Genomic DNA, 18,941 nt, shown 5'->3' with positions numbered 1-18,941 from the left:
CAGATATGCTATGAAGAAGCTCTGGATGACGTGTGAACCAGAGCCAAAGACGTCTCCCCCCCTGCCAAGCAGGGCATGAGAGAAGCCTGCCTGGAAAGTCATTTCATTTGAATCATGTCTACCAAATTAATAACATAAAAATAACGTACAGCAAGTACTGCCCCCGTAAGCCGATCTCCGTAGTGCTCTATAACAAACCGAGGCTTGCATGCAAGTAATTGCACCGTCATCGCTCTTTGTCTCCCTCGAGACCTGGGTGGCACGGGCCTTTGCTTTGGACCATTGACTAAGCGAACAATGCACAAACGAATATCCACCTAACCAAAACTCCTGCCCGCCAACTTCACGCCAATTATCCCGTTTGAGAGCCACACTTGAGAGCCCCGTCCCTAATTCCGTAGGGCAAGCTCTCGCACTCTTTTTCTCCCCCCGGCAGGTTGCGCATCTAGACGGCACAGCGCGAAAGGCGCTTCAAACCCATCAAGATGTCGCAAATTGCTTCCAAGGTGAGCTTCCCCGCCCCCGAGTGTCGGCTTCGAAATTCGCGCGACTCGAAGCTGCCCACGACGCTTCCGCTATCCCATTAGGCACAATAGCTAATTATGATACTAGAATATCTACGAGCTGCTGGGTACGTTCGAGCACGCAGTAGCTTAACACGAAAAAACATCGCTCACGAACCCCGCAGGCAATGATCCCGAGCTCGACCCCTCCAGGCCAGCTGATCCCCCAACAAGGGCAATTGACAAGCCTGTTGCGAGAGTTGGCAAGCGCGAGGGTGGTGATGCCCCGCGGCCCGCGGCCGACAGGTCGGACAACCAGACCCGCGCCAAACAGACTGGCAGCGGCAACGAGAATGGTACGTCGCCATCTGGGAGGCACATCGGGCACGCATCATGTGCAGGAATGGCTTGCTTTGTGGACAAAGACTAACTAAGCACAGCTTTCCGGGATCGCGGCGTAGGAGCTGACAAGAACCGCGGCAGGGGATCTGGTGGTGAGTGCCATGGAATGCGTCCATCAATCAACAAAGACACTAATACATCTTAGAACCTACTGGCACTGGAGCTCGCGGTGGCCAGCGCGGCCGTGGAGGTCGTGGTGGACGCGGAGGAGGCCGTGGTGGTGCTCGCGCCGACGGTGACCGTCACAGCAGGACAGGCATTGCGTAAGACTTGACCCTTTTTTGCCCACTGACCATCTCTAACACACGACAGTGAGCACGAGAAGCAAGCCGCTCACGGATGGGGTGGAAACGACGGCAACGCCGAGTTGGCCGACGAGCAGGCTGGCGACGAGATCGCCAAGGCTGAAGAGAAGGTGGCCGTTACCGATGCTGCCGAGGGCGAGAACCAGCCCGAGCCCGAGCCCGAGGACAAGAGCGTGTCCTACGCCGCCTATATTGCTGAGCAGAAGGAGAAGGCTTCTCTCGCTGCCCAGAACGTCCGCAAGGCCAACGAGGGTAGCAGCAAGAAGTTCCCCGAGGGTACCGCCCTGACCCGTGAACAAGAAGAGGAGAACTACTTCGCCGGCTCTGGAGGCAAGGCCAAGCGCGAACGCGCCCGCAAGGAGAAGGTCCACGTCGAGCTTGACGGTGACCGTATGCTTGCCCCACCTCCCCGTGAGGGTGGTGCCCGAGGAGGACGCGGCGGCCGCGGCCGTGGTGAATTCCGCGGTGGCGAGGGACGCGGCCGTGGCGAAGGTCGTGAATCCCGTGGCGGCGAAGGACGCGGTCGCGGCGGCGAAGGTCGTGGCGAGTTCCGCGGTGGACGCGGCCGTGGTGGTGAGGGACGTGGTCGCGGCGAAGGTCGCGGTCGTGGAGGCCGTGGCGGTAACCAGTCCGGCCCCAACATCACCGACTCCAGTGCTTTCCCCAGCCTGGGCGCATAGTCTGACTATACGTCGACTACTTGCACCACTCGAGAAGTGCGTGCCTACATCCGACAGTCAACTGCGGATAGTCACGAGCGAATGAACAACAAGCGATCTGACGAATGGACGAACGAACGGAGGAGCTGAGCACGAAATATGGATCTCCAAAAGTAAAGGCGGCGGGCTAAAGTCACTTCCATCTACCCCGATTCCAAAGTCTTCTATATACGGTGAACCTATCCGTGTCTAATTCACCGGCCGATCTCCCTTCGAGGTTGTTAGGTTTTCTTTTCAATCTGAATGAAAATTGTGTATTTGATACCTTCTGCATCTTTTCAACTCGCCCTTTCGTATCAGAAATCTTGATCAGACTACTGACATTGATCAAACGCTAGTGATGGGCGTAGGCGCTTCTTGGCCCCTTTTATTTATACCCGAAATAACCTTGCTGAGCTATCGCCAGTCTATAGTGTTGGATCTCTGTGGAGTAATTTATCTGCTTCCCCTCGTTCATCTCATTCATTTTACCCTTCACCCCCGTCTTTCCCCCATGATCAGATTCCCACCACACCTCAACTACCCGAACATTTTCCGTAACATCACACCTCAAACCAGCTGATCAATAAACTTCCTTTTAGATGGCACATACTCATCGTTGAAAGCTAGATGACGAGCTAACGAGCTCACCTACCTCTTTCTCAACACCGCTTTGTATTTGGGGAATAATTTTGCAGGTAGTTGATAGACATGACGTGTTGAGGATATAGAAGATGTTGAGGACATAGAAGCGGGGAGGAAGAAGAAAATCCACAAGACGAGTAATGCTTCGTTGAAATGGATGGTGTTTCTCCTTAAAACGACCCCCTGGTATAAATACTTCACAGTCACACAGGAGGAGAGGAAATTGTTCAACTTGACCAAGATCTCGAGCATTAAAAAAACCTTCTACTAATGAGAAGGTTTAGAAAAGGAATTGCGCCTCACTATGCCTCAGTTGTGACGATGCAAGCCATTGGAAATGGACTGCTCTAGCAAGCAGGAATGTGCTCTTATATGCAACGCTTCACCCAAGGAAGACTCCACGCCAAAGGAACGCCGATAGACACTAGGTGCCCCGTTCCCAGACAGTGAGTAAAATGCTCAAGAAGACACGCTAAAAAGATCGCTGAAGGGGAACAAGGTCTGCGGAAGAAGATACCGCCAATCCTATTGGGACAAGATATCTTCGTCGTTCATCTCAGAAGAAGCTTCTCTTCTAGCCTCCAGTGCCGCCAATGTAGCGTCTTTACAGGACTCGCAGACGAGTAGGCCACAGTCACTACACTCGTGGGCCAAGCTGAATTTCGTCGTTGTACTCGAGAAGACGTTTGACAAGGCGTTGGAGGTAATAGCCTGACGGCCCAAAGGCTTCTTACCTGATGCTTGTCCATTGTAAGCAATGGAGTCTACAGAGGTGTCAAGAGAAGCGCGGCGTGGTGCTTCCAGGTCCGTCGTTGCGATGATGTTACCGTAGGTATCGACCACGCGATCAGTAAATTGCACATCCTCCATCGGCGACACTTCGAGAGTAGGCACACTCTGAGACAGCGCCGACATGGTAGCTGTAAGATGGGGCGCCGTCCCCACAGTAGCGTCGGCCGCGAACAATCCTCTCGGCGGCATGTACCGTACCCTCCCTCGTCCCCTTCCTCGCCTAATACCTCTTCGACTACCTCCAGCGCCGGCAGGTACCATCGTCTCATTTGCTTTGTGCGAAGTCTTGCCCATGTCGATCGCAGGGCGGATAACCCCCCAGCAGTTCATGCACTCCATGTCCGTCATGGTGGTGTCCTTGGTCAGGGCAGTAGCGAGACTGATCTTGTACGCGGAGAAGGCGTGGTAGCAATGCCAGGCGCGGTCTCTCATGTCGTCGCCCGGTTCTGCGCCGAAGTCTAGATCCTCCTGATCTATCCAGTAGCTTTCTGGGCCGCCATCGAGATTCCGCGGGGGAATGATGGCCTGGGGAGGTGTCGTCGTGTGCGTTGGGCTATCTTGTGGAGCTTCTACGGTAGCACCTGCGGGATTGGCTCCAGAGGTTTCCACTCCAACGGACTCGATGGCCTCTGACGCGACTGACTCGACATCGCTATACCTCTCTTCCTCGTCCTCATCACATTCTGCATAATGACTATCCCAGCTCTTCATGCAACCCCAACAGAAATGGGCGCCACACCTACACGCCATGTGGGCGCAACCGTACATTCGCCTCAGTCCATGGCCACATTTTGGACACTTTTTGTATCCCCATCCCTTCAGTAACGCCTCGGTTTCTGCGTCAATGCCAAACTCACCAACGTTGCACAAGCTATTTGGATGTGCTACTTGTCGACAACCTACGCATATTCCTGCTTGACACGTTGGACAATCAAAGGTGTTGGCGGTTGGCGTTCCAATTCCAGAATCGACGCGTTTGCCCTCGGATTTCGCCTGCTGCGGCAATAGGCGCCCCGGAATAAAAACTGAGCATGTCGGTATGGGGCAGTAGAAAGGCTTCAGTGTCGACCATTCCTCGTACTTTGACTTGAACTCGGCGATTTCCTCTTGCGATAGGTACGGTCGCACATTGTGGAGGTGAATCTGCCCGCAGCAGCTCGGCGGCATACTCGACGTGTTCTTGCAAGCCTCAATAAACATTTTCTTGACGCAGGTTATGCAGTATGCGTTATTACACAACCTGCATGGCCTGAGAACCTCTTTGGCGTGCATCGGATCCCTCTCTTTCGGTAACTGGGTGCAGCAGATCAAGCATTGTACATCGATTTCTGGTGGAGGATGTGGTGTAAATGCCACTGCAGGCGGCGGAGGCATAGGGTCTGTTGCGGCGTATTCGATCGACATGAGCTGCTGGCCTGCTAGGAATAAGCTGAAGGCTGCCGTTGCATCTCCTGGCTGCTCCATGCTGGTAGGCGCACTCGCGTTTGGCCGTGCGGGCTCGCTGTTGCGTCTTTGCGAAATGGTTGGTGTTGTGGTCGAATTTGCAACATTGATATCGTCGCTGCCGTACTTATCTGGCAGCCGTGGGGTGGAGTCTTGGCGAGCTTCGTTTTCGTTTGCATCATGTTGGGCAGTTGCGGATGGCGAGGCAACAACCCTCACGTGCGGTCGCACGGCCTTGGAGAATTTGGAACCCATGGCGAACAAGATGGCGATGACTGTGGAAGCGTGGAAAGCGCCAGACTTGACAGCTTATGAGGAACGCCGACGTGAGGGTGGAGGTGGAACTTTGACTCAGAAGAAGGCTGTTGACTCAAAAAGAGGCGGTGCTGCCTGCAGGCAGCCTTGTGTCGTTGGCCATCATTGGCTCAAACAGACGTGCGTCAGAGTACCCCACAAATAACATGATATAATGAGGCATTGCGGGAGAGAGTGTACCTGGAATCTGACCTACTAGTCTTGATATCAAGGAGCATTGATTGATCAATGGCTTCCATGAAGCTACGCACGAGAGCGGGTTTCCGGTCTTATTTAGCCATACGACATTTAAGGTCTCTACTTTAACGATGGAGCCGATGTCATTGGCGGTACACATCGCGTCTTCCGCCCTTTTCCATCGTGTTGAAGTTGTGAAGGATGATGTAGCTGGAATCATGGAGGTGAGGTTGGATGTTGCCTAGTCTCTACGCTTGCTGTTCCTGGACTAGTGACCTGCTCAGGCCCATCCATGCCCAGGTGGATAGACAGCGGAGTATTCACAAAGTTGTTTGTTTGCTCTTGCAAATATAGGCACGAGAAACAGGAAGATTCCAAGCTTGTCTATGGTTCCTAACAAGATCTGAGAATTGTGTTCCTCTATAGCTTGTAGCCACTACCTGATCATCGCCAGCTTCTAGAAGGCGCATTGGTTTATCAACAATAGGAACACAAAGATGGAAGCCATTGCGACGGACCGAGACCACAGAAGTTCGAAGTAAATACTGCTGTGGTGCAGACATGTGTTAGAAATGCGATAGTACAGCACATGCCACTTTCTCCAAGGCTGAAATTCCGTAACGCACGATTCGAGTATCGATTAGGAGAATAACTAGTAACGTAGAAGCGCCATATGACGACGATAGTACTTCGATCACTCTACACTGTGGGCATTCCCTTCATGCCAGCCCAGTCAGCCAATTTAAGGGATAAGACGATCGTCGAGGCTAGCACGTGATTGCGCTGGTGTCAGTCCAGGATTGCATCTGTCGTATTGAAACTTAAAGCTGAACCAGAAGCAATGACATTAGCGTACCGCAGTTGTGCTGAATGTTGGTCTAAGCCCTGCGAAAACCCGAGTTCTGAGATGACAGCACATGGTGTACCCGTGTTTGAGACCCCGGTTTGTACCAAGGTAGTGTACCACCCATCTCGTGAGCGTGATCTAGTAATGTTGCGAGGGGTAAATGGCCAAGAGGTGTGGAATGCTCGACCTTTGATCTCACACGGAACACCGATCCGGCTGGAATGGAGCCGGTTCTGGCGTTCATTGGCCTGGAGCGCAAAAGAATAAAATCGGAGCTCATGACATCTATTTGTAAAAAGAAAGTCGGACGGATCGGTGACGTACGTGAGGTATTATGAGGTATATAGTGACACCTTCCTAGTCAAGCAGTCTACTGCAGTACACTGCTAGACTGACGGCTGACGTCCTCGTTGCTTGAGCGGGGACCGTCAACGTGATGCCAAAGGGCCGCGGCAAACATGGAGCAAGGAATGCCCGAAAACAACCGTGGGAGGACTGAAGAATATTGCCGAGAAATCGCCAATAGTGAAAGGGCCGGTCGCTCCATGAAATATGCACCAGGCTGGGGACAGGTCCAAAGTACCTCGCGCCGTTTCCACAAATCAGCGACATGTGGACAGGCTCTCCCCATGCGCTAGAGGAGCTACAAACCAAGACGTGCAGGACGAGCACAGCATGAAGGGACACTGATGTGCGACGTCAACCCCGCATCATCCGTACTTGTCCTGGTTTTGGAGGTTGCACCGTCAGCGACGCAGAGCGCCACATGCAGCACTGTTTGACTCTGCTGCTTGGCTCCTTGGTGGCGTCGGAAGCGGCTTTTTGGGGAGCTTATCCGCACGTCAGGGTGGGTGCAGGCATATGACGATGTACATTCACCGGCTCATTGCAGTGACGACGACGACTGAGCGCCCTCCCTGCTCTTGACAAGGGAGACGGAACGACCGGGAATTGGTACTTGATGTGGAACTCCCTGGCGGAGAGTACTTGTACCAAGGAAGGGCTGGGTACTGGGCTACAAGCGCTCCGTGAAGGGCAGGCCAGGTGATGAAGCCCACAAGTATCGGCTTCATAGCGCGATGGCGGAAGCTGCGGGACATGCTCCATCAAGGGCGCTGGGGGGGCAGTTGGGGCGGAGATCAGCAGGGCTCTGCAGATTATCCCCGCAAAAAGAGGGCAGCACTCGGCGCTCGGGGCGTGCTGCTAAGGGACTTGGTAGCTGGGGGAGCTGCGATGCCCATGTCGTAGCTCCTTTGACGAAGAATAAAAGCGCCATGCTGCCCTTGCGTTTGCCTTGTGCGCGCAACCACGTCTCTTCATGTCCTACTCGTCGACGGCATCGTAATTTTATCTGTGTATTCGTACCGGCTGCTTCCCGCGTTCCCCTGACAGCTAGACGTCATGTTACGGCTTGCACAAGCATTTTTGGCCATCGCCCTCGTACAGGCGCAAAGCCCCCAGGTGAGTTCCAAACATTCTGTCATTATTCCTCACAACAACACCATTTCTACGGGAAAACGTGTGCAGAAGCTGTAGAGATGCTGCCAGAGCTCGCGCACTTGGTCGTTGCGCTTTTTCCGTTTCTCCGCTCGGTACAATTCTGGTTTCTAGCTTTGTTGATGGGCCCAAGCTAACTATAAACAAGTATCCTAACACCACAAGTCCGGGTACGAATAACACCGATAGTAGCCCGTTGAACAATGCTGAGAGCCCACCATTCTACCCGAGCCCGTATGTATTACTTTCACTCCTAGATATTCACATCCCGTTGCTGCGGAATGGTCAAACCGTTGGACAGAGGACGACTGTCTTCACGTCACTCTGCAGTCCTCAAGCGAAGAATGCGACAGGCATTGAAGCCATTTGGACAACGCCATTCGATCATTCCGACACGGATTCGCGGGATTCTTCATCTTTACTCGGATACTGACCTCACGTTAGGTGGATAGAAGGCACTGGCGACTGGGCTGCAGCTTATGCGAAGGCACAGGCATTCGTCAGCCAACTGACTCTGCTCGAGAAGGTCAATCTCACCACCGGTACAGGATGGCAGAGTGAGGCCTGCGTCGGCACCGTTGGTTCTATACCACGACTCGGCTTCGACTCCCTTTGCATGCAAGACAGCCCTCTGGGTGTCCGATTTGCCGACTACGTTTCTGCGTTCCCAGCAGGTGGCACTATCGCCGCATCATGGGATCGTGGCGAGTTCTACCGTCGAGGATACCAGATGGGACGAGAACATCGTGAAAAGGGTGTTGATGTGCAGCTCGGCCCTGTTGTTGGTCCCCTTGGTCGCAACCCGAAGGGCGGTGTAAGTTCACCACATCACGTATAGCAAACGATACTGACATTATCACAGCGTAACTGGGAGGGGTTCTCCCCTGATCCGGTGCTGTCTGGCCTTGCAGTCGCCGACACCGTCCGCGGTATCCAAGATGCCGGTGTCATTGCCTGCACGAAGCACTACATCATGAACGAACAAGAGCACTTCCGTTCGCCTGGCAACTTTGAGGACTTTGGCTTTGTCGATGCTGTCAGTTCGAACTTGGACGACAAGACCCTCCACGAGTTGTACCTATGGCCCTTTGCTGACGCCGTTCGGGCCGGAACGGGCTCCATCATGTGCTCATACAACAAAGTCAACAACTCGCAGGCCTGCCAAAACTCGTATCTGCAGAACTACATCTTGAAAGGCGAGCTTGGCTTCCAGGTATGCAATGCCACACACCCCACATGAGAGGCACATACTGACTTCAATAGGGGTTCATAATGTCAGATTGGGATGCACAGCATTCTGGTGTCGCCTCTACCCTCGCAGGTCTCGACATGACGATGCCTGGTGATACTGATTTCAATTCTGGTCAATCGTTCTGGGGGCCCAATCTCACGCTCTCCATCATCAACGGTACAGTCCCGCAGTGGCGTCTCGATGATGCGGCACTACGTATCATGGCTGCCTACTATTATGTCGGCCGTGACGAGGCATCGGTGCCCGTCAACTTCAACAGCTGGGTACGAGACACCTACGGATACCAACACTTCTTTGGAAAGGCCGGCTATGGTCTTATCAACCAGCATGTTGATGTCCGAGCGGATCACTTCCGCTCCATTCGCCGCACTGCAGCAAAGTCGACCGTTCTCTTGAAGAACACCGGCGTGCTCCCTCTTTCAGGTACTGAGAAGTGGACTGGTGTGTTTGGCAACGACGCTACCGACGGCGAGTATGGCCCGAACGGGTGCCCTGACCATGGTTGCAACAATGGCACTCTCGCCATGGGCTGGGGTTCGGGAACATCTGACTTCCCATACCTCGTTACGCCACTGGAAGCCATTAAGAGCAAGATCGCCAGCAATGGTGGCGTTGTTCAATCCGTCACCGACAACTGGGCCTACGCGCAAATTGCAGCATTGGCAAAGCAAGTCAGCGTCTCCATTGTCTTCGTCAACGCCGACTCTGGTGAAGGCTACATCACGGTAGATGGCAACGCAGGCGACCGCAACAACCTGACCCTGTGGCAAGATGGCGAGGCACTCATCCGCAATGTCTCGGCAAACTGCAACAACACCATTGTTGTTATCCACTCGGTTGGTCCTGTTCTTGTTAATTCCTTCTATGATAGCGACAACATCACTGCTATTGTCTGGGCTGGCCTTCCCGGCCAGGAGTCTGGCAACGCCATTGTTGATATCTTGTACGGCCGCGAGAACCCTGGCGGCAAGCTCCCCTTCACCATTGGCAGCAGTGCGTCCGAGTACGGCCCAGATCTCATCTACGAGCCTATCAACGACCACGATAGCCCACAGGACAACTTCGAGGAGGGCGTATTCATTGATTACAGGGCATTCGACAAGCAGAACATTACTCCTGTCTATGAGTTTGGTTTTGGTCTCTCGTATACGACATTCAACTATTCCAACATCAAGGTTGCCAAGGTCCCAGCTAGCAAGTACACGCCGACTACTGGCCAGACCAAGGCTGCTCCCACACTGGGCAACTATAGCACCGATGCTGCCGACTATCAGTGGCCGGCCAACCTCACCCATGTGAATACGTACATCTATCCCTACCTCAACTCTACGGATCTCGCGAAAGCTTCGCAGGACCGTGATTACGGGCTCAACTACACATGGCCCGAAGGCGCGACAGATGGCTCGCCACAAGCCCGCATTGCTGCTGGTGGCGCACCAGGTGGCAACCCACAGCTCTGGGACGTGTTATTCACTGTTGGCGCTACCATCACCAATACCGGGTCTCGCTCTGGTGACGAAGTTGTGCAGGTGTACCTGTCACTGGGCGGCCCTGAGGATCCCAAGGTGGTCCTCCGTGGCTTTGATCGTCTTTCCATCCAGGCTGGTAAGAGCGCTACATTCCAGGCTGAAATCACACGTCGCGATGTGTCCAACTGGGATACGGCGAGCCAGAACTGGGTCATCACCAAGTTCCCCAAGACGGTGTATGTTGGTGCTAGCTCTAGGAAACTGGCTCTTAGCGCGAAGTTGGATTTGAGCGACTTTTAGTCTTGGATGCTTTGTAGGGAGGACAAAGTTGGGTTATTATTGCATTGACGACAAGATATTAGTTCCAAGGCATTATTTACGATGAAGCACTTTCCATGAGATTAGGACAGTGAGGTTAACGATGTTGGGATTCTATGTAAATATTGAAACGAGGGATACTTTGTCAGTCGTGTCACGGTGTTGTGCACTTTGCGCATGTGTGGTCGTTCGCGGTGCTGTGCTGCTGAAGCCGGCCAAGAGCGCAGCCAATGCATGACCAATTCGTGCGCTGATGACGTACGATCGTCAACAAACGCGTCCACCAGTTTGCGTGCGGATGCTTACGCGAATGGCTGCTGACAACGACTAGCTGGCCTTGACGAACCGTAGTTGATGAGGGGTGCATAGTGCCGTGATCCCTAGGTAGGTAGTGCGAAAGCGGTCTGGAGGGAGCATGTGGTTCAACGTCCCTCGACGCTTGGGCAAGTAGACGGTAAGCAGGGCGTAGGCTCCAGGTTATCGCACAAGGAAAGAAGAACAGATTGGCGCCGCACCCGAGCTGGCGAGGCCGTTGGAAGCTGGAGCGATGGATGCCGCTGGCTGCATGCGAACACGAAGTAGCGTCATTTGTTTGTCGTCGCATCATGTGGAGAATTTTGCACGGATTCGGCGCCTTGGAGGTCACGGGACTGTGCACGGACACCACCAGGTCCAACAGCACCGCCGGAGAGGACCACAGCCAGGCCGGCGTAATTCGTCCTCTTTGCGACGTCTGCGGCTCTGCGACTATCTTCTCTATCGATAGCCATAGCCATTCAGTGCTCTAGACCACTCGACACCTGGACAGCTTATTACAACCACATGCTCTGGTGCGCGTCGACGTCGTCGTCAGGAATCCTGCCCATTGCTGCTGCTGCCACGCTACGCCCATTGTTTCGTCGCGTAGTGGAATAACAAACAGAGAAACGCCGGCCTCATCATCATCATCATCATCACCACCTCCCCCGCAGCCCCGACACCCACCACATCGCGCCGCCCGCCGCTGCCCTGACGAACGTATTTTCATTACCCTGACCTGCCCAAGACATCGGAAACCGACCTTCGCGGTAAGCTGCACCCTCTCTGCATGTCGAGTCGCGGTGGGGCGAGGAAAGAGGCCCAGAGGCGCAACTGGCTCGTCGCTCCCCCCCAACCATAGTTCGACCACGACAAGAAGCCGTTATATACACCCGGCCCTCTCGCTAACTCGCTTTCTTCCTCCAGACTCTGCTCGCGCACATGCAAAATGTCCAGCCGTCGCAGTGGACTCCGCTCGCGAAGAGATGCCCAGCAAACGTCTGATGCAGACACGCCCGACGCCACGCCCTCGCGGAAGCGCAGGCGGGTGAGCAGCCCAGCCCAGCTGGTTGACGGCAATGAGTACTTACTGCGGGCACAGTTGAACGGCACGCACGAGGTGCCCGCCCCTGCCGACGCTGCACGCACCCGCATCACCGAATCCGTCGCTAGTAACGACTCCAACACGACGCTCCCCAACGGCGGGGATGCAGAGAACCCCATTGACGCGGTGGAGCGCCAGAACCTCATCATCGCCGCCCTCCGCACGCCCCAGTACACGCCGAATGCCGCCGTCGACTATGCCAACGATCTGCAGGCCCGCAGAAACGAGGGCAAGAACATCGCTGCCTTTGCCAAGATTGCTGCTCGCGACTGGTGCTTCTTCGTCCAGGAGACTCGCGTCACCATCGGCCGCGCAGACTCGTCGGTCCGCCCGAACCCGGCCAGTTCGCAGGCTGACCTCTCTGGCCTGCCCGCGAGCGACGCTCCACCGTCAAACTGGGGAGTGCACATTGATCTTGGCCCTGAACGCCAAATCTCCCGCGTCCACGCCGAGATCAACTTTGAACCCCAGGACCAGAAGTGGTATATCCAAGTCAACAGCCGCAACGGCCTCAAGCTGGACGACCGCAGCCTGACCCGTGGAGATGTTTCGCCCCTGCACTCGGGCGTTTGCATTGGCATCATGGGCACCCAGATGCTTTTCCTCCTCGCCAACCAAGAAGACCATTTCCACTCCATGCTGTGGCGCCAGGTCAAGAACGAAGACGCTGCAGAATCCGACAATGACGGCAATCCACCCCCCAAGTCGCATCATGCTCACCCTAGCGGACCAACGCCAAAGCGCGAGCAATACGACCCATTTCCGCCCTCATCACACCCTCGCCACAAACAGCAATCGTCACAGGCCTTCTACAGTCAGATGACTTCCACTCCAGGCCGCCCACAACCAAACACACCTGTGGCTATTCGCCCGGCAACGGATCCCCGCAGCAGCAAAGGCTCGCCCGCTACCTTCTCTCGCGGCCTGATGATGGACTCTACCGACGATATCGACTACAGCCACGACTCGGCCAAGGATATCAAACCACCGCACAGCTACGCACAGCTCATCGGGCAAGCGATCCTGAGTAGTGATGAGGAGATGCTTACGCTTTCGAACATATACGACTACATCAAGCAGCGATATGCTTTCTTCCGCTATACCAATGGCGGCTGGCAAAACTCGATTCGCCATAACCTATCACTGAACAAGTCCTTTGAGAAGGTTGCACGACGTACCGATGAGCCTGGAAAGGGCATGAAGTGGAAGATTGCTGATTCGGAGCGTGAGGACTTCATCAAGAAGCAGCTCCTGAATCCACGCAAAGGAGGTGGTATCGCTATTGGATATCGAATCGACGGCTCTGGACCGAGCTCGCCAGCACTGGGAAGCCTCCGCGATCCTCCATCTCAAGCTACGGAGCGTCTTATCGGTGCTCTTGACCGCGACCCAGGAAACCCGGGAGCCCGCGTCAAGTCTCCCCCGCGTTCTACGACGCCACCTCTGTCGTCTGTACCCATGGCGATGGAGTCTTATACCCCTGATCGTGGCCCACGCCCCTACGGTGGCTTCAAGCAGTCACCAACCACGCGCGACAAGGATTACTTCGTTACCCCCGCAAAGCGACTCGTTTATGGAGCTGATGAAGGCCGCGGACCTACCTACATCAAGAGTGATGAACACGGTCGGACTCTCGAGTCATCACCCAACGTGGATCCTGTGAAGCCCAACCTCTCTGGCCTCAAGGGCGATGCTGCACACTCTCCGCCCACTCTGTACTCCGACGCCGCCACAAACAACGGCGGCAACCACGATGCAGGCCGAATGAACCACGCTCTAGTTACGCCGTTGGTGACACGCCACGCACCTCGTCTAGCTCCACCCAGCACCGCCCAAATGCCCAGTCAATACATGAATTTCTCCAGTCCAGCACCCTTCTGGAAATTTGTTGATCTGCCCAGCACGCCGGCCAAGCATCCCATCGATTTGAGCCCCATCAAACTTCAGCCCCCGGACGACAAGGATGCCGATGACGAGCTTGCTCAGCCTAGTTCGCCGCCCATGCTACCTGATGAAAATAGCGCTGAACCCGATGAGGAGGAGGAGGAGGATGCCGAGGAGGATGCCGAGGACAACAAAGGTGACGATGACGAGGACGTTGGTCCTGAAAGCCCTAGCCGAACTTTATCTCGCCCCGTCAGCCGCCGCGAGATTGGATCCCAGCGATCGCGATCGAACTCGAATGTCAATGGCCTCGGTATTGTTGGCAGTGGTGGCATGGTGCGCGGCGCAAGCTTGACAAGCTTCGAGGAGGAGCCCGAAGCTGAGGAGGAGAGTTATGATCTTTCCAAGTAAGTTACAACACAACCACGGCGCAGACTTCGCTGGGCATAGGACTGATAGATATTCAGGGGTTTCCAAAAAATTGGCTCTTTCCACCGCAGCATGGCGCAAGCTCATGGTGTTGGCCCCCGCGCTACACCACCCCCGCTGCCGAGGACAAGTGTGCCTGCGAATATGTAGAGCGTATCGATTATGAACGACGGCTCTGGACGAGTGGTTACTCGTAAGAGTCCTTTCTCCGATTGACACCGCGTGTTGCGTATTGCTTTCTCAGACGTACTTTTTGTTGAATGAATATGAGGTATCTGTGTTTGGGGTTAAAAAAGGGGAGGATTGGGTATGTTGTCTTACTTGGCTTCAGTATTTTGTGATACAATTTCTTTGCGGGCAATGCATTCTACGGGCGGCTAGGTACAGATCACTCTACTACGGCGTTTTCTCCAAGCCAAGGCTTACCTAGGTATGATGCTACGATTTAGCTTTGCTTTTGTATTAGAGGCTGTCTGTCTATGTACGCTTGCGCGTTCGGTTAGCTGTAGGGTAGGCGAGGCGTGGTTGTAGCATCTGCAAGAATTGAGAGATATGTTCAAATCCTGTGCTTCGCTACATTTCTAAACGGTAATGGTCACGCCATGATGTGATTTGAGCCGAGAGAGCAGTGGTGTTAAACGTTCATTTGATATCGCATGCACATACTACACACGCCTAGTGAGTAAGTAGGGCTCCACTACATCCATCCCCTCAATCACTGACTTCTCGCATGGGACCTTTGAAACTTGATATACACATGCATTGCCCCAACCGACTACACCCAGTCTTTTCAGAGACTAGACTAGTTGATCTCCTTATGCGGGAACCACTTGCTGGGCTTGAGATTCTTCTCCTCGAGCGGCGCATCCAACACACCGAGACGCCGTATCTCTCCCGCAGAAGGTGCGTCGTCGCGTTTTATATCGGCTTCAGCTTTGCGGTACGCAGCTTGGAGGGCGAGGGTACGTGCGGCCTGTGTCATTTCCTATTAGTACACTATTCCATATCTCTCTCTCTCATATAAACCCAGGGGAGAGTGCTGTGCATTGGAGATTACGCACCTCCTTCTTGTGGTGCAGACACTCGTAGTAGTCCTCAAGCACGGGCTGGCATTTCGCCTTGCCCGAGTCGTCTTCGGCGTTTGTGTTGGTTACGTAGCATGCGAGGACTTCTTGCCAGAAGGGAAAGCAGCGGGAGGGGCCTGGGTGGTTAGTTAGCTTGGGTTGAGATTGAGCGATGCGTGGTGCTAGTTAGTCGAGGACAAAGGAGCTATGGAGGCAAGCGGTAGGCGGGATCGTGGGTGCGACGGGGATTGCGGATCACTGCGGTATTATCTGGTAGGGAGGGCGCTTTTCGTAGCCTCGAGTTTGGATTTCATGGTGTCGCATGGTATAGCATGGTTTGCTGTAGTCTTGTCTGGAAATATCCTGGTGTATCGTTGGTATAGAGCGGGCGATCCAAGTCGAGAAGCCGGAGCAGTCGCATGTGCCCGAAAGCCGGAACCGTTTCAATCGACCACTCCGAGCTTCCAGTAGGCCTGGAAGCCCCTTTGTAGACCCATCGTGGTTGTCGTCGCTATTCGCATCGGCGCTGGAATCGTTTCGTTGTCGTTGCCATTGTCGGTCTCCTCGCGCCCCCGCCGCCCCTCAAAACTGCCCAGCAAATTGAAAAACAAACATTCAATACGTACCACCAGCAAGTCCGTATCCTGAAGCCATTGTCGCGGTGTAGTGTGGGGTTCTGGATCTGGATGCTGCGCTGCCATTGAGGTCGAAGCTCAATTGTGTTACGTCAGCAGCGAATGGCTTGGCGGATTTCATTGGACGGGCGCGCTGCAGAGGAGGTTAAGGACTACATTTTGACGACTACTACGAGGAGAGTCAATCAAATCTGCTGATTATACTGTTATGGAATTTCTGATACTATGAGACGACAAGTGACAGGCTGCAATGAAGCGTTATTCTGAATATCTCTGCAGCTTCAATGAATTCATGTATCTACGACACGCGAAGTGAAAACTCCGTATGTAGAAAACTATGATTGAAACAATCCGACAGTAGTCAGGATGGCGCTTCAACATTCCACTCCTGCTTCACTAGCTGCAAGATGCTAAATCAGCATAGAAAATGACCAACCACGTATCGCCCGGAATGTCGAGCTTGCTGTTGCTCCTCACCGGCCCTTTTTTGAGGCTGAGCTGCCCGTATCGAAGTACAGATTGGCTGATACGGCGTTCCGAATCCCACCGGGTTCATAGAGGGCGTCAATTATCTGATCTTCGGCCTCACTCCGCCGGTTTGGTGGCCTTCTACTACTGAGCTCGAGCATGTTCTTGACTTGGGTGACTGCACAACGCAACCCAAAATCTGTTCAATAATCGAATCGTCTATAAAGTCGGACAGGCTCAATCAAACGTCGTCTTCGTACCCTGCGACTCCACAATAGCATGGCTGGCCCGGGGAGCATTTGTGTGAGCTGCACCGCTCCTGATTGTCCTTGGATCCACCTTCTTGCGCCCTCTTCGTTCCTCGCCGCCATTGCCAGCATCATTCCCCCCGCTGTTGCCAAAGTTCTTCCACCGGTCTGGGTTCACGCCTTCAACGGCCTCGGCCGGCTTATCCTTGCCATAACGCTTGTTATAGCGCGTAGTAGAGTCTTCTGCAAACTCGCAGCGCAACTCTCGGCCAAAGAGCTTGTTGAGCAACCACTTCCTCTTCTTCCCGCTCTTCTTCTTGTCGTCCGCTTCCTCGTCGCTTTCCACCTTGTCCTTCTTCTTGCTCTTGAAATCAGACTCATCCTTGAACACGAAGCCCTTGACTGCTGAGGTCGCAGCTTCGACATCGCCGAATGTGACCCACGCGTAGCCCTTGCACTTGCCCGAGTCTTCAAATGTAGCCATGTGAATGTGTTCGAGAGGCCCGCACTCGCTGTAGTGTTGCTCGAGATCCTCCTTCGTGACGTCGAACGAGAGGTTGCCGACAAAGACGCGCTTATTCGGTGGATGGGCTCCTTTGGCGGCAACTTTGCCTCCACGACCAGTGTCCTGTTCTTGCTCCACCTTGGGCTTGTCCGGCCGCCCTTCAAAGCTCTTTGCATTCTTAATGAGCAGCGCGCGGCCATCCATCTTAGTCTCAGTCAACGCAATAGCCGAGTACATGGCCAGCTCTGTGGAAAAGTCGACATAGGCAAAGCCTTTGTTAAGAGGCTTGGTGGACCAATTGGGGTTGACCGGCTTCGTGGGTGGCGGCAGATGTACTCTTGTAATGTGCTCGCTCTTCATCTCTGCATTCTCGACGAGGAATGTTCGTAGCGAGTCCTTGGTGGCAGACCATGGCAGATTGCCTATCCACACACCAAAATCCGAGCGCTTCCCGCTCTCTTCCTTGGACGCCGCATCTGTTTTCGTATCCGTTGCTCCGTCCTTGTCGGCTGCCGGCGTAGGGTTCAGTTTCGCCTTCTTTGCTTTGCGGGCGGCTTTCTTCGAGGAAGGTTCCGGCAGACTAACGTCGATCTCGATTTCGTCGGCAAGAGCTTCTCGCTTGCGCTTCTTCGCTGGTGTCTCGGACGACTCGTCGACAGCATCGGTATCAGCAACCTCGGGCGCGGGTTGAGATTTTGAGCGCTTCTTGTCCTTTTTCTCCTTCTTCTCACGACGGTCCTTCTTGATGACAATATTCTCCTCCTCCTGTGAATCCATATCTGTAATCTTTAACATGGTAGTGTGGTGAATGCGGCCAATTTTGGCAGCGAACTTTTTCTAGAGATTGGGTTTTCGACTTGCAGCAATTTAGCCCCGGTAGTGGAGCCCAGGCTTAGTCATCGCATTAGCTGCCGGTAGTACAACCTCGTGCCATGAATTGATCACTTGAAGCCTAGTAGAGTAGAGTGAGGAATGGGGGGTTCTCCGTAGGCGCCATTTCTAGTCACCAATGCTGTGTGAAGGCTGGGTCCTGTTTGTCTACGTGAGCCTGAACCCCGTGATATAGGAAAGCGAACTACCTCCTCACACAGTTGTACCCAGGACTCGTCGTGTCATCTATTAGGCAAGGCCAAGCAAGCGTATTCAATCAAACAGCTTCAACTTGGGCGGTCAAGCGCCTGCGTCACGTCGCCAGTCCCTCCTACGCTCTAGCGCCATATCATCTCGTACCGGTGAAACGTTATCGTGCATTGGAGGCATCACGTGCTGCTGCTGCATCGCTGCTCTTGCGCCAGCTGCAAGCACTCCACAACGGTGAGCACCAGGGCAATAATAAGTAATCTCGTAATCTCGCAGCTGTCTCGCTGCTCCACACCGGCTGACGACGTCTCTGCTGCCTTTCGCGAGTGGGCCGCTTTCCAACCATCATTCGGTCTAGCTAGTCGGTGCTCACGGACCCCCGCTCAAGGCAACTACGGTACCTCCAGGTCCACGACCTTACATTGCTCCACCCACCTCCACCCCGTCGACCTTGTCATCAACCACACGCAATAGCAGCTCCTACATAGCTGTTGCATCCCTCTCGTTGACCCTCCGTGGCAGCGAGCTTGCAGCAGTCGCTCTCGACGTAGCCACTTGATCCA

General features: G+C 54.2%; 7 protein-coding genes across 7 annotated transcripts; 3 read left to right on the top strand and 4 right to left on the bottom strand.

Moving 5' to 3' along the window:
* Positions 1-294: 294 nt before the first annotated feature.
* K460DRAFT_135997 (uncharacterized protein) lies at positions 295-2,080 on the top strand. The gene is made up of 6 exons (XM_040926707.1): positions 295-506; positions 613-631; positions 689-859; positions 944-997; positions 1,051-1,168; positions 1,218-2,080. The coding sequence occupies exons 1-6, from the start codon at positions 486-488 to the stop codon at positions 1,888-1,890; spliced, it is 1,056 nt and encodes a 351-aa protein (XP_040785458.1). The 5' UTR covers positions 295-485; the 3' UTR covers positions 1,891-2,080.
* Positions 2,081-2,525: 445 nt separating this feature from the next.
* K460DRAFT_135999 (uncharacterized protein) lies at positions 2,526-2,942 on the bottom strand. Its single transcript, XM_040926708.1, has one exon. It carries the CDS (start codon positions 2,803-2,805, stop codon positions 2,560-2,562), a length of 246 nt encoding a protein of 81 aa, XP_040785457.1. The 5' UTR covers positions 2,806-2,942; the 3' UTR covers positions 2,526-2,559.
* K460DRAFT_340447 (uncharacterized protein) lies at positions 2,790-5,043 on the bottom strand (the record flags this gene model as incomplete). Its single annotated transcript, XM_040931115.1, has 3 exons — positions 2,790-3,282; positions 3,322-4,822; positions 4,916-5,043. 3 exons carry the CDS (start codon positions 5,041-5,043, stop codon positions 3,079-3,081), a joined length of 1,833 nt encoding a protein of 610 aa, XP_040785456.1. The 3' UTR covers positions 2,790-3,078.
* Positions 5,044-7,377: 2,334 nt separating this feature from the next.
* On the top strand, positions 7,378-11,051 carry K460DRAFT_418064 (glycoside hydrolase family 3 protein). The gene is made up of 5 exons (XM_040937919.1): positions 7,378-7,588; positions 7,773-7,858; positions 8,069-8,438; positions 8,487-8,837; positions 8,888-11,051. Exons 1-5 carry the CDS (start codon positions 7,529-7,531, stop codon positions 10,643-10,645), a joined length of 2,625 nt encoding a protein of 874 aa, XP_040785455.1. The 5' UTR covers positions 7,378-7,528; the 3' UTR covers positions 10,646-11,051.
* An 858-nt stretch (positions 11,052-11,909) lies between these two features.
* K460DRAFT_407272 (uncharacterized protein) lies at positions 11,910-14,528 on the top strand (the record flags this gene model as incomplete). The annotated part of the gene is made up of 2 exons (XM_040937055.1): positions 11,910-14,356; positions 14,417-14,528. The coding sequence occupies 2 exons, from the start codon at positions 11,910-11,912 to the stop codon at positions 14,526-14,528; spliced, it is 2,559 nt and encodes an 852-aa protein (XP_040785454.1).
* Positions 14,529-15,004: 476 nt separating this feature from the next.
* On the bottom strand, positions 15,005-16,112 carry K460DRAFT_367826 (uncharacterized protein). The gene is made up of 3 exons (XM_040933654.1): positions 16,069-16,112; positions 15,440-15,579; positions 15,005-15,351 (listed from the first exon to the last, which is right to left on the bottom strand). The coding sequence occupies exons 1-3, from the start codon at positions 16,094-16,096 to the stop codon at positions 15,181-15,183; spliced, it is 339 nt and encodes a 112-aa protein (XP_040785453.1). The 5' UTR covers positions 16,097-16,112; the 3' UTR covers positions 15,005-15,180.
* Positions 16,113-16,782: 670 nt separating this feature from the next.
* K460DRAFT_378170 (uncharacterized protein) lies at positions 16,783-18,075 on the bottom strand (the record flags this gene model as incomplete). Its single annotated transcript, XM_040935046.1, has 1 exon — positions 16,783-18,075. The coding sequence occupies one exon, from the start codon at positions 18,073-18,075 to the stop codon at positions 16,783-16,785; it is 1,293 nt and encodes a 430-aa protein (XP_040785452.1).
* Positions 18,076-18,941: the final 866 nt, after the last annotated feature.

This window comes from Cucurbitaria berberidis (assembly GCF_010015615.1).
Source record: "Cucurbitaria berberidis CBS 394.84 unplaced genomic scaffold K460scaffold_4, whole genome shotgun sequence".
NCBI lineage: Eukaryota > Fungi > Ascomycota > Dothideomycetes > Pleosporales > Cucurbitariaceae > Cucurbitaria > Cucurbitaria berberidis.
Note: the sequence above shows the minus strand (reverse complement) of the source record. Positions and strands in the feature narration are given on the sequence as shown.